The sequence below is a fragment of the Magnolia sinica genome, chromosome 9 (genome assembly GCF_029962835.1).
Source record: "Magnolia sinica isolate HGM2019 chromosome 9, MsV1, whole genome shotgun sequence".
Lineage (NCBI taxonomy): Eukaryota > Viridiplantae > Streptophyta > Magnoliopsida > Magnoliales > Magnoliaceae > Magnolia > Magnolia sinica.
This window is the reverse complement of record NC_080581.1, coordinates 21,558,410-21,570,408: the sequence shown is the minus strand read 5'-3', so window position 1 is coordinate 21,570,408 and position 11,999 is coordinate 21,558,410. Positions and strand designations below refer to the sequence as shown.

The 11,999-nt window shown below is 44.9% G+C and overlaps 2 protein-coding genes across 2 annotated transcripts; both read right to left on the bottom strand.

Annotated features, from left to right (window-relative positions):
- Window positions 1-550: 550 nt before the first annotated feature.
- Window positions 551-2,176, bottom strand: LOC131254902 (putative UPF0481 protein At3g02645). Its single transcript, XM_058255605.1, has one exon. The coding sequence runs from the start codon at window positions 2,174-2,176 to the stop codon at window positions 551-553; it is 1,626 nt and encodes a 541-aa protein (XP_058111588.1).
- An 805-nt stretch (window positions 2,177-2,981) lies between these two features.
- Window positions 2,982-4,480, bottom strand: LOC131254719 (uncharacterized). Its single transcript, XM_058255430.1, has one exon. It carries the CDS (start codon window positions 3,654-3,656, stop codon window positions 3,366-3,368), a length of 291 nt encoding a protein of 96 aa, XP_058111413.1. The 5' UTR covers window positions 3,657-4,480; the 3' UTR covers window positions 2,982-3,365.
- Window positions 4,481-11,999: the final 7,519 nt, after the last annotated feature.

Below are 11,999 nucleotides of genomic sequence, written 5' to 3'. Positions count from 1 at the left end.
AAGAAGAGTACACGGACGGTCCACATTCAAAAGAAAAATAAAACAGGTCAATGATTCTTTGTAGAATCTTCCGATGTTGGAGATGTTGAGGAACTGCCTGCAAACGGATGGACGGGCGTGGATAGACCACATACTTTAACGGTGGGCCCAACATAGTTTACTCAGTACGATAAGAGCGTACTGAGTAACTTAGTCCGCAATCCGATTTCGTTGGAGATGTTGAGGAACTGCCTGCGAAATGGTGGCTGGCAGCGGACCAAAGGTTACTTAACAATGGCCCCACCAGCAAAAACTGAATAATCCAAATGCAGTCTTCAATGGAATCCAATACTAAAATAAAGAAGAGGATAAAAAGCCTTTTGGTACAATCAAAGAGAACCCCACAACAGCATACAAACATATTTATGCAGATCTAGACCTCCCACTTACTGGGCCAATCTGCAGATAGGCGATATTTAAATCACCCAGATCAGATGATTCTAACCGTCTAGAGCTGTACTTGTCCACGGATAAATTGCACTAGACAGATGGTCTACATTTCAAGTTGGATTTACTTAGAAGAAATCCAACGGCTGCAATCGTACACGGAACAAAAGGCTTCCAAAGCGGTCAGCAGCAACAAAATGTTGGCTGCTAAGAAGGTAAGAAGTGCCCATGAGCCAAAAACATACTTCTTCATAAACCTCTTAGCCCTAACACTCCATCTTGCTTCGTAGTATGTATTGATGCCGTTGATTGCCTTGTCGAGGACCGGCACCTTCGTCGCCGTCACACCTTTGCTCATGTTGTCCCAAAGCTTCACGACCTCTGCATCACTCTTCAGATGATTCAAGACGATTCCCGCCTCCCTAAGCAACTTCACATCCTCGTCGCCATCGATGATCCCCTTCATCAGATCTACGTACCGCAACAATGCCATCATCCCTGGACCAACGGACGCCTCATATGCTATGAGATTCCGCATCACGACCTCCGAGTTGTCGTCCAAATCGACGGTCGGTAGATAGAATGTGGTGGACGAGAGGTCGAACTCAATGGTGGTGAGGCCACCATTGGCAGGATGGAACTTGATGCCGGCGTTGGAGAGTTGGGTTACGTTGGGGATGGTGAGTTCTTCTGCCAGAGGTGTCGCGTCCGTCTGAGAATGTGACGAATCTACACCACCTGCCACTTCTCCTGCTGACGTTATTAGATTTTCAAGCACGCCTTCTGTGGCAACACCACGAATCTTTCTGATGATTACCAATGGCAGTTTCACCATGATCTTGATTCCTTCCAGCCCTAAAATCCCTCTTATGCAGCGAGTGGGAGCTGAGCAAAGACGTGATAACGCATTCGACATGGATGTGAAGGCTTTCCTAAAGCATCCTTCTCTCTCATGTTCTTCTTTATCGACTTGGTCCTCAACCCCAACAGAGATCGTGATTGATCCTCCTTGGTTTGTTGCGGGCACAAGCATGTAATACATAAGCTCCAGCAGGTGATTACCTTTAGCTAGAAATTCTTCTTCATATGAAGCGAAATCATCCACGGCTTTGATGGGGGATATAACTTCGTACAGACCCTTCACCATCTTGGCTAGCACGTCATTAGGGTTTTCAATTTGGTGAAATCCAAGAAGCTCTCTGAGTAGAAAGAGAGGAATCTGGTTCTCCAACATGATAATGTCTCTTAGGATTGCACGGCCGAGGAATTTCCGTCTGGTGAAATCGATCAAATGCGACATATTTGAAGCAATTCTGGTGAGTGATGCCGCCATCTCTGTGTTGAATGTCTGTAGGTACTCTAACAGGAATGCGGCATCGACCGCCAACATCCATGCTAGTGTTTCTCCATCGAAATCCAAGTATTTGTTGTAGTAAGCCCGGATGCGGCTTTCATACTTCATGAAGCGGGCCACAAGGTCCCGTAACTTACCAGTGGTGAGTTTTTTTTGGGTTCTTCGAGCCGAAGAGAGCTTGTACCGCTCCATCTCGTAGAGGTCTGATCGACGGTGATGGTAAGGGCCCAGGGCGACTTGTTGAGGAGCATAAGCCTCTATTTTAGGGGAAATCAGGGTTTTGGGGATGGTAAAGATGCTGACGGGTATTTGCTCGTTGTCTTCGATTTCCGCCTCGAGGCTTTGAATGATACGCTTGACCCACTCGCGATCATGTCTCCGTCGAGGTGAATCCATGGCCTGTTCCTCAGAAGCCCTGGTTTTGCTCGGAAGGTGATGAAGGGGAAGCGAATTGGCTAGTGTACCACACATCAGCATCAGCTAGCTGCTGTAGGTACGTGTCGTGCGAAAGACGGAACGTAGTCCGAGTTGTACGAACGGTTCAAAGGAGATCAAAGTTACATGCCCCATACTGACCTATTTATTATATTTACACCGTTCATCTATTTTAAGATATCATTTTAGATCATTATCCAAAAAGATAACCATATCCAAAGATCATCCGGACCACATCACAAATAGCTGTGGAGATAATGATTTTCACCGTTAAAAAACTTGTAGGGCCTATCATAACATTTATTTTTCATCCAATCTGTTCATAAGGTCAAAAGGACCTTAATGAAGAAGAAAAAAAAATTCATACTTATTCAAAACTTTTGTGACCCATAAAGAGTTTCAACAATAGATGTTCAATCTCACACTCCTTTTTGCGGTGTGGTTCAATTGATGGTTATATCTGTCTTATTTTTCGTCCAATGCCTTAAAACGATCTCGCCAAATAGTTGAACGGTTTGGATATAACACATACAGACTCACAAAACTTGCTAGCGTCGATACAGCAGCTATGCAGGTGGTGTGACGTACACCAGCCAATCCGCTTCCCGATGAAGGAGCCATTGAAGATGTGAGGACATGCATCATTGGCAATTGTGGTGACAATTCATTACCATATCTGAAGTTTGTGATCGAAGGAGACGAAAAGAGTACTAAGACATGTACAAGTGGGTCCCACAGTTAAGCTGTAGTTTCTTTTTTCCTACAGACATTCACAGCCACACAGTCGAATCCATGACCTTTTTTCTTTTTATCTTTTTTTAATGATCAATTTCCTATTGATTGGATATTTATTTCATCCGGATGTCCAGCCAGGTAGTGTGATCGGATCGGATCAACCTGATTTATCAGAGAGGACAGCTACGACGTGGGACCCACCTCAGAAATGGTGGGAAATTGCAACAGGAATGTGCGTGATTCCTTCGTCACACCATATTGAGTTTCATACTGAGTGGAGACCAATTTATAATGTCCATTGTAACAGTTGCAATGGGGAATGATTACCTGCATATGCAAGGCCCACCAGTGATGTGCGTGTGGAATCCAAACGTCCATCTGGTGCACAAATCGGCCGTTGAATCCCAACCAACCATCACTCATCATCATCAGAGTAATTGAATTTTTCTGAGTGTGACTGGAAATCAATCTGTCCGCCTCCGTAGCTTCCCCGCTTCTTCTTTCTCTTCTCAAGTCGGAAATCCCTGCCCCTGACTTGCCCAACAACTTCTTGCGCCTTTGCACCATAGCCAATATCTGCACCGTCCTTTGCCCAGTAAGAATTATCTTGAAGCCGCTCATCGACAAATTCCACCTCATCAACTTTCACCCTTCGAAATGCACTTGCCGTTTTGGGCTGAGCTGAACCGCTACGTTCTTTCTTCATCGTTTTAGGCGTGGGACCCTTTCTCTTTCTTCTTTCCCGACGTTCCCATCAGCATGTCCGTTCGCTTCCTTCTGCCCATCAGCAGAAACATCCACACCCGCTTCGCTTATTCCTGCTTTCCTTTTCTTACCCGCATTAAGATCTCCGTCTCCTACTAGAAATCCGTTCTCCTTTGCCTTCTCTTTCAAACCATCTGTTTTGCTTAGCTTCGACTCTTTACTCGCAGTTTCATCGCCACCCCGAAGCTCTCATTCCTCAGATGCCAATCTCTTCCTTTTCTTGGAACTTTTCTTTTCATCGGCAACAGCAACAGCATTCGGGAAACGAAGCATCGTCCTTCTTGGAATCGGTTTCATTAGAATCTCCCGCAATCCCACAATCCATAGAAAGTGATTTGTGTTTCTTCTTCTTCTTCTTATCTTTAGATTTTGTGTTTGACTCGTCTAACGGAGCCTCTTCAATCACCTCCTGCAATGCTTCCGATTTAGCCTGCTCAGCACTCTCGTCACAAGAATCGGAGATTGGCTTGTCTTTGTTCTTCTTCTTCTCTTTAGATGTTTTTTTGGCAACTCGTCTGATCGACTTTCATGGCCTGTTTCGACTTGTTCGATATTTTCACTGAGAGAATCAGAAACAAGTTTGTGTTTTTTCTTCTTCTCTTTGGATTTTCCATGTGGATCTCCACAAAGATCGCCATTTTCAGTTTCGGATTTGTACTTCTTCTTTGAATCGTCCTTGCTTTTCTTCTCTTTAGATTCAACGTGTAACTCATCTACGACAATATCCGGTAGTTTCTCAATCGAATCATTGACATGTTTGGCCAATCCATTTTGTCACGCCCCAAACTTGAAAACCGGACTCACAAAATTGCCGATCACCGAATTTGGTGCTAACAGCCTCCGTAATACCCCATTCTCGGCTCCTTGCGTTCGTACGCCAGATTCCGATCCTGGGATGCTACAAGGAGGATTTTTTTTTTTTTTTGTACATTCAACTCATAGTAAGCATAACCACAAGCATACCCAAATCACAAAGGCAACATCATCATCACATATCCACTAATATAATCACTTGAGTACAATGCTGAAAGGAAAATACATAAATCGAAAATCAAGCCCTAGAAGACCGCTGCACGCTCCAAGCTCAACAAAGCTGCAACCTAACATCTCCTGCACACATCTATCGTGCATAAACTTATAGAAAGCTTAGAGGGTGGTGCAAGTGTGCACAAGATAAGTGCCAAGTATTCTAATACAATGCCATCATCATACAAGACTGGAAATACTAGTGATCCATAAATCGTACAATATCAGAATAAACAGATATACGAACAAGATCATGAATTATTAGAGTAAGCAGAAATACTGACAAAGTTATAAATCACACGATAACAGAGTAAGCAGAACTTATAAGAGCAGGAATTATCAGAGTAAATAGAAATATCGACAGGAGCAGGAATTATCAGAGTAAACAGAAATACTGACAAAGTTATAAATCACACGATAACAGAGTAAGCGGAAATATTGATAAATGCATAAATCATACAATATTAAAATACACAATACAAATCAGTATGCAAATGAAGGGTCGTAAAGAGCCAAATATCAAATGCAGAGGATGCAATGCAATATACATTCCTGATAAGTAAAATGAATAGCGTCAACCACACCATATGCTGCAGATGTAATGCAACATGCAGTGCAAATGGAATGACCATGATGGAGTGTGAAGTCGGTATGGTAGTACGTAGTATCACAGGCTATGGGGTCCATCACAATCGACTTCTATCCAAACTAGTCTCATACCTAATTTGGATGGTCAGACCCAATGTGGTAAACTCCTGATCTCAGGTTAGTCGCGCGCCCCAACCGAAATCCTGGCCATTGCGAAGGTACACGTAACAAATAGTTGCGCACCACTAGCCCGAGTGAATAGTGAATGATGAATGAATGAATGAGTATGCAACTCCTACTCACTAAGTCCACATATCAGTACGGTTCATCTCTGGGATCATCACCGGGGTCTACTACACTCCAAATGGCACTGTCTCTCTCCCAGCAGCACAGTCCAAGTGAGCGTAAGAAACCTCACTATCCGCCTGTCCAATAGTCTGCCAATACCTATCCGGCACGTCGATAGCGGACCCATTCACGAGCTGGTCAAACTCAGCCTAGTAATGCCCCCTACCCTCGGGCGGGTAAGGCCACACCCCCTCCCAACCGACCACGACACAGTGGGAGACGCGGCCTCCTGGTATTCGGCACTCGGGCGCTCATGTATCCACTCGGTCTCGACGTTGGGGCGTCTCCTGACCACGGAGGTTTAGGAATTTTCACTCAGGGACATCTATGGCGCCCGTATGCTAGAACCAAACATTTCCGGTATCCCATTGGCCATCCACGATATGCCTGTGGAGGCTACGGCCCTGATGTCGTTAGGCCATACAGTAATCATAATGCGAGATGCATGAGTCATACAATCCAATCATGCATCAATCTTGAGCATACCGTGCGCTCATGCGAGATAACCTCTGCCTATTAGGGAGTTTCATAATAACATGCTCAATGACTTATGCAATGATCAACCACATCTCATAACAAACATGCAGATGATGCGTGTGGGCATGTATCATGATGCTATGCTATTACACATTCATAATCGGTATCAATAATCGGCATCGTCAATCGACCTCGACAATGTGGACATTTAACCGACATTGCTCCCCAAAGAATGACCCACATAGATCCTAGCATATAGTGGACTCATAACCTCACACAAGGGATAAATATACAATACCATGGGCCTCACTCAAGAGCTTAATACACATCACGATGGGCCCTTCACATGGGCCTAACATACATCACAATGGGCTCTATAGCCTAGCCCTCAAATATACCACAATGGACCTCATACAATCATAATGGGCCGTGTCACATGGGTCTAATACGCATCACATGGGCTACATTACATGGGCCTATATACATCGGATGGGCCACATCCCATGGGCCCCGAATACATTACAATAGGCCACAACCCATGGGTCTCAAGTGCATCGCAATGGGCCTCTCACACGGGTCCATTATGCATCACATCAAGATGGGCCTTAATGGATGGCCATAGATACGTCACATTGGGCCTTATATACATCAAGTGGGTCGCATCGCATGGGCCACATATACATCACAATGGGCTTCTAACATGGGCCACATATACATCATAATGGGCCTCTAGCATGAGCCTAATATACATCACAAAGGGCTCCATAGCCTTACATACATTACATTAAGCCTCGACAATCTGACTTGGCTAAGATACTTGGCCTTGACAATTAGAATCGGCAAATCGGTCACGTTAATCAGAAGCGGCCGAAAAATCGGTCTCGACAAATCAGAATCGACCTCGATACTTGACCTCGACAATTGGAATCGGCCGAACAAGGCCTAAGGAAAGGTCACAATGTGGACATTCGACCACCATTACCCATCCATATGGACGTTTAACCGACATCGCTCCCCAAGGAGTGGTCCACATAGAGTCATACGTATAATGGGCCCATGGCCCTACACAAGGGCCTAACATACATCGCTATGGGCCTCACTCATGGGCCACATATGCATCACATTGGGCCATACCCATGGGCCTTGGATACATCATAATGGGCCACATCCCATATGCTTCTCATACATAACGTCGGGCCTTGCCATCTGGGTTGGAAATATACACAATGGGCCTCAACCCATGGGCCTTAATGCACAATGGGTGAGCCCTACACCTGGGTCTAATATACATTACAGATGGGCCCTGCGTAGGGGCCTTATACACAACAAGCATGGGCCTATCAATGGGCCCTAGGGAGGGTTATAATGCGGACATTTAACCAACATTATTCTTACAATGTGAATGTCAAACCAACATTGCTCCCAAGGCATGGCCCGCCATAAATATCATTACACAAACCATGGTGGAATCACACTCAATGGGCCTCATGTACATCCTATTGGGCCTCGACCTATGGGCCTTAAATACATCAAATGGGCCTCAACCCATGGGCCTTTATACATCATCATGGGCCTAACCCATGGGCCCCAAATATATCACAATGGGCGTCAACCCATGGGCCTCAAATATATCACAATGGGCCTCAATCCACGGGCCCTAACACGTTACAATGGGCTTTACCAAATGGGCCCTAATACATCACAATGAGCCCCATAAATATCAAGGTGAGCCCCAGCAACATGCCATAAATACATCAAGATGGGCCTCCTCAAATGGGCCTTATAAATATCAAGGTGGGCCTCAACAATAGGCCACAAATTCATCAAGGTGGGCCTCCTCAAATGGGCCTTATGAATATCAAGGTGAGCCTCAACAATAGGCCACAAATTCATCAAGGTGGGCCTCCTCAAATGGGCCTTATGAATATCAAGGTGATTTCAGTGGTAGATATTTCAATGCTCACATTGCCGTGTGGTCCACTTGATACATAGATTGGTCCACTTGATAAATATATCTGTCTTATTCCGTTTCAAGGCTTAAAATGAGCTTGTCCAAAAAGGTTGGATGGTTTGGGTGCAACACATGCATCATGGTGGGTCCCATATAGACGGATGGCATGGATGAAACAGGTGGGTCCCATGTAACAGTGGCCAACCAACCACAGTAATTATATAATATATAATATAATATATTATATGTATTATATATACATATATACATGTACGTGTGTGTGTGTGTGTGAAGCCATGTAGTGGCAGCGTCCAGCGTCTCTGGACGGCCTGAATGAAAGGAAAAATAAATTTCATATTAATCCAAAACTCAGTTGAAAACCTCAAATGGGTTCTAATGGCAGAAATTCAATCACATTATTTCTTGCCGTGTGGGCCACCTGAGCCACGTATATGGCTGAAATTTGGAAGGAGGCCCACTACCCTAAGCACCTACAAAATGGACGGTGTGGATATGCAAAACACATCACAGTGGGGCCCACATATGGGACCGTGCTCCCTGGCTAGTCTGACCGTCCGCCCGCCCGCGCAGCAGTGCCTGCGCACGCTGCTGACAGCAGCAGCGCCTGCTGCAGCGGCTTGCTCTTTTTCTTTTTTTTTTTATTGAGGTTTTTCATATGTAGGGCCTGCTTCTGGTGGATCCACTCCACCCATTAGATTCCAGGGCTTAAGACCGTCCAAATGAGCCCAATATGCAGTGTATTTTTGGCAAGTAAAAACAACAAGGTGGGTTTCAAAGGTTAACACACTGTTTCCTATGCTATGGCCCGCCAGAACATCGGATCAGCTTCATTTTTCGACTCATCGGCTAAAATGAGCTCGGGAATGAAATGGATGGTGTGGATTAACAACGTGCATCAAGTTAGGGCCTGTATAAGTGGTCCTCTCCAAAACCTTTGTATTTAAACCCCCTTTTTTTTGTCAGTACACTCACACGATTCAAGCTTCACTTTGACGGCCAGCGTCCAGGGACGCTGGACGGTTCTGGATACCATATTTCAAGGTGGGCCCTACCTTCACATGTGTTGTCTAGGTGGACCACCATGAGCATGGATGGTGTGGATAAAATATACACCAAGGTAGGGTCCATCTGAGTGGGCCACACGACCATCTACCACAAAACAAAGAAGAAAACAAAGGGAGAGAGAGAAAGGGGGACACACGTGCGATGGAGGGGCCCCGACACTATGGGCCCTCCGATCTATGCATTCAATCATACATCAAGCGGGTCCCAATACATGTGGGCCCACCAAATTAAAGGTCAACGGTGAAGATTCTTCCTCCACCAAAAATGGACGGTCTAGATGACCTCTAGCTATGCAAAGAAAATAAACATTATAATGGGGTCCATGGAGAATGGCCCCATTGCGGAACGATCATGTGGATCAAGGTGGGCCATCAGCCACACCTAGGGTCCAAAGTGAGATCCATACCATTAATCGGTAGGCCTCACTTGATCCTTCATTAAAAAAAAGAATATAGGCCTAATAGAGCACCCACTATGATCCAAAGGTCAAGATCTACACAATAGAAAATCACCCACCTCGAGGTCTCTTCTTCCTTCTTTCGCCAATGCGTGATAGAGTCCCAAAGAAACAATTTCAATGGTGGAGATGATCATTAGATGGTGGAGATGAGAGATAGGGAGGTGGGCCACACTAGCTCTCTCATGGGAGCCATGGACGTGAGTTGCTCCATGGAGGGATTTGCTTAGAGGAAAAGAGATGAGAAAGGAAGTGATGTAAGAGAAGTGATGGGAGAGATATGGTGAGGTGATGGGAAAGTTGACTTTAGGTAAGGGTGATGTAAGAGATGGATGTTGCTTGTACTTGACTTGATGGGATGGAGTACTTGACTTTTGATATGATTGATGGGACATTATCTCGGGGTTACAACGCGCGGCGTTTTTCCTTAGACTGAATGCGGGTCCACATCCCCCTGCCAGGGTACCGGATTGGTATGCAAGACGCGGCATTGGAACCGCAGCGACGACGCGGTCACACTGATACAAGTCTCGGGTCGAGCCGACTCAGATATACGGGACACATCATAGGGTCGTGCGCAAACACCGATAACTGATCGCAGGTCGCCGGAATTCGACTAGGATGACTGCGTAAGCCTACAGAACAGTACAGGCTAGGATACGGATCTTACACATTCCCATCTTCAGGTCTATTTGACTCAGTTCCCGTGTCAGCCTCACCGCCTTTGCTCTTCTTTCTCTTTTTCTTAGAAATGGCTTCTGTAACATCTTAGGCATTGCCATCTTTTGATGAATCTATGTGTTTGGACTTGTTGACATTTTCTTCTAGTGGATATTCACTTTTCTCCAAGTATTTGCAAAACACATCCTCAAGATCAATAGAATGTACCTTCCAACCATCGTCCTCGGACGGAGCTTCCAATTGAAGAGCAGAAAGAGTATTGGAAAATCCTTTGTTGTGGAGATAAGAAGCTATTGATTGGAGGAGGAGGAGATTGCCCTTCCGTTGAGCGATATTAACATCTTTGCCATCCTTCTCCTCCTTCGGATTCTTCATCGTCTGCTTCTCCAGCATGATTTAGCGTGACTTGAATATAATGAACGCGGGCTTCGGGGTGGGTTTTGCAGATGAAGCTGCGACCCTCGAATCCATGACCTCAAGTACTGTTAAAACTCATATGGAGTCTACCACTGAGCCATGAGTACGGACCCATAGTTATGCTGAGTTACCCAGTAGGCAGTCCATTTACCGCCTAAAAGCAAGTTGATTGGCCTATGAAGAGTGGATCCCAAATAAACAGTGTCTCGAAGAGAATCACATGCAGCATTACCAAGAGGGGAACGGATTGGCTACTCCCCCTGCACCAGCTCCGTGGCTGGGTGGTCGGTGGTCGGTGTTCTGTGGGCCCCACTATGATGTATGTGTTTCATCCATTCCGTTTATCCATTTTTACAGATTATTTTAGACTTTTATACTAAAAATGGGAGGGATATAAATCTCAAGTGGACCACAACATAGGAAAACAATGGTGATTGGATATCCACCATTAAAATCCTCTTAAGGCCCACTGTACTATTTATTTGACATCCAATCTTTTGATTAGGTTATAAAGGACCAGATGAAGGGAAAAACCAAAGATCAGCTTGATCCAAAACTTTTATGGTCCCCAAAAGGTTTTTAATGGTCTACACTTATTCAACACTGTTTCCTGTAATGTGGTCCAGTTGAGATTGGGCTATGCCTCATTTTTTGTCTTATATCATAAAATTATCTATAAAAATAGATGGACAGCATAGATGAAACACGTACATAATGGTGGGGCCCACAGAGCACCGACCACCAGCCATTGGCTGGTGGCAGGGGGAGTAGCCAATCCGTTTCCTACCAAGAGTGCTGACTACTCCATTACTTTATGGAAATACGAACCAAATGAACTGTAACCTTCATAAGATTGGAAGGCCAAGATGACCATTTGTCTGTCCATCCGGGACAAATGCTGATGGTGGGTTACATTTAAATGATGACCCAAATTACCAACAACAATGTTCCTTCAGTGGAAGCGGATTGGGTGGTGACCTCAACATCACCCATATCCCTAGTGACTGGATTCTGTGTGCCTATATGATTTATGTCTTTTATCATGCCATCCATCCATTTTGCCAGCTCATTTTAAGGCAAGAGCCCAAAATTGAATTATATTCAAAGGTCAAATCACACCAAAGGAAAGAGTGGAGATAATAACATATACTCTTGAAACCTTCTTAAGCTCCACCATGATATTTATTTTCCATTTAACCTATTTATAATGTCACACTAACCTAGATAAACAGAAAACACAAATATCAGGTTGA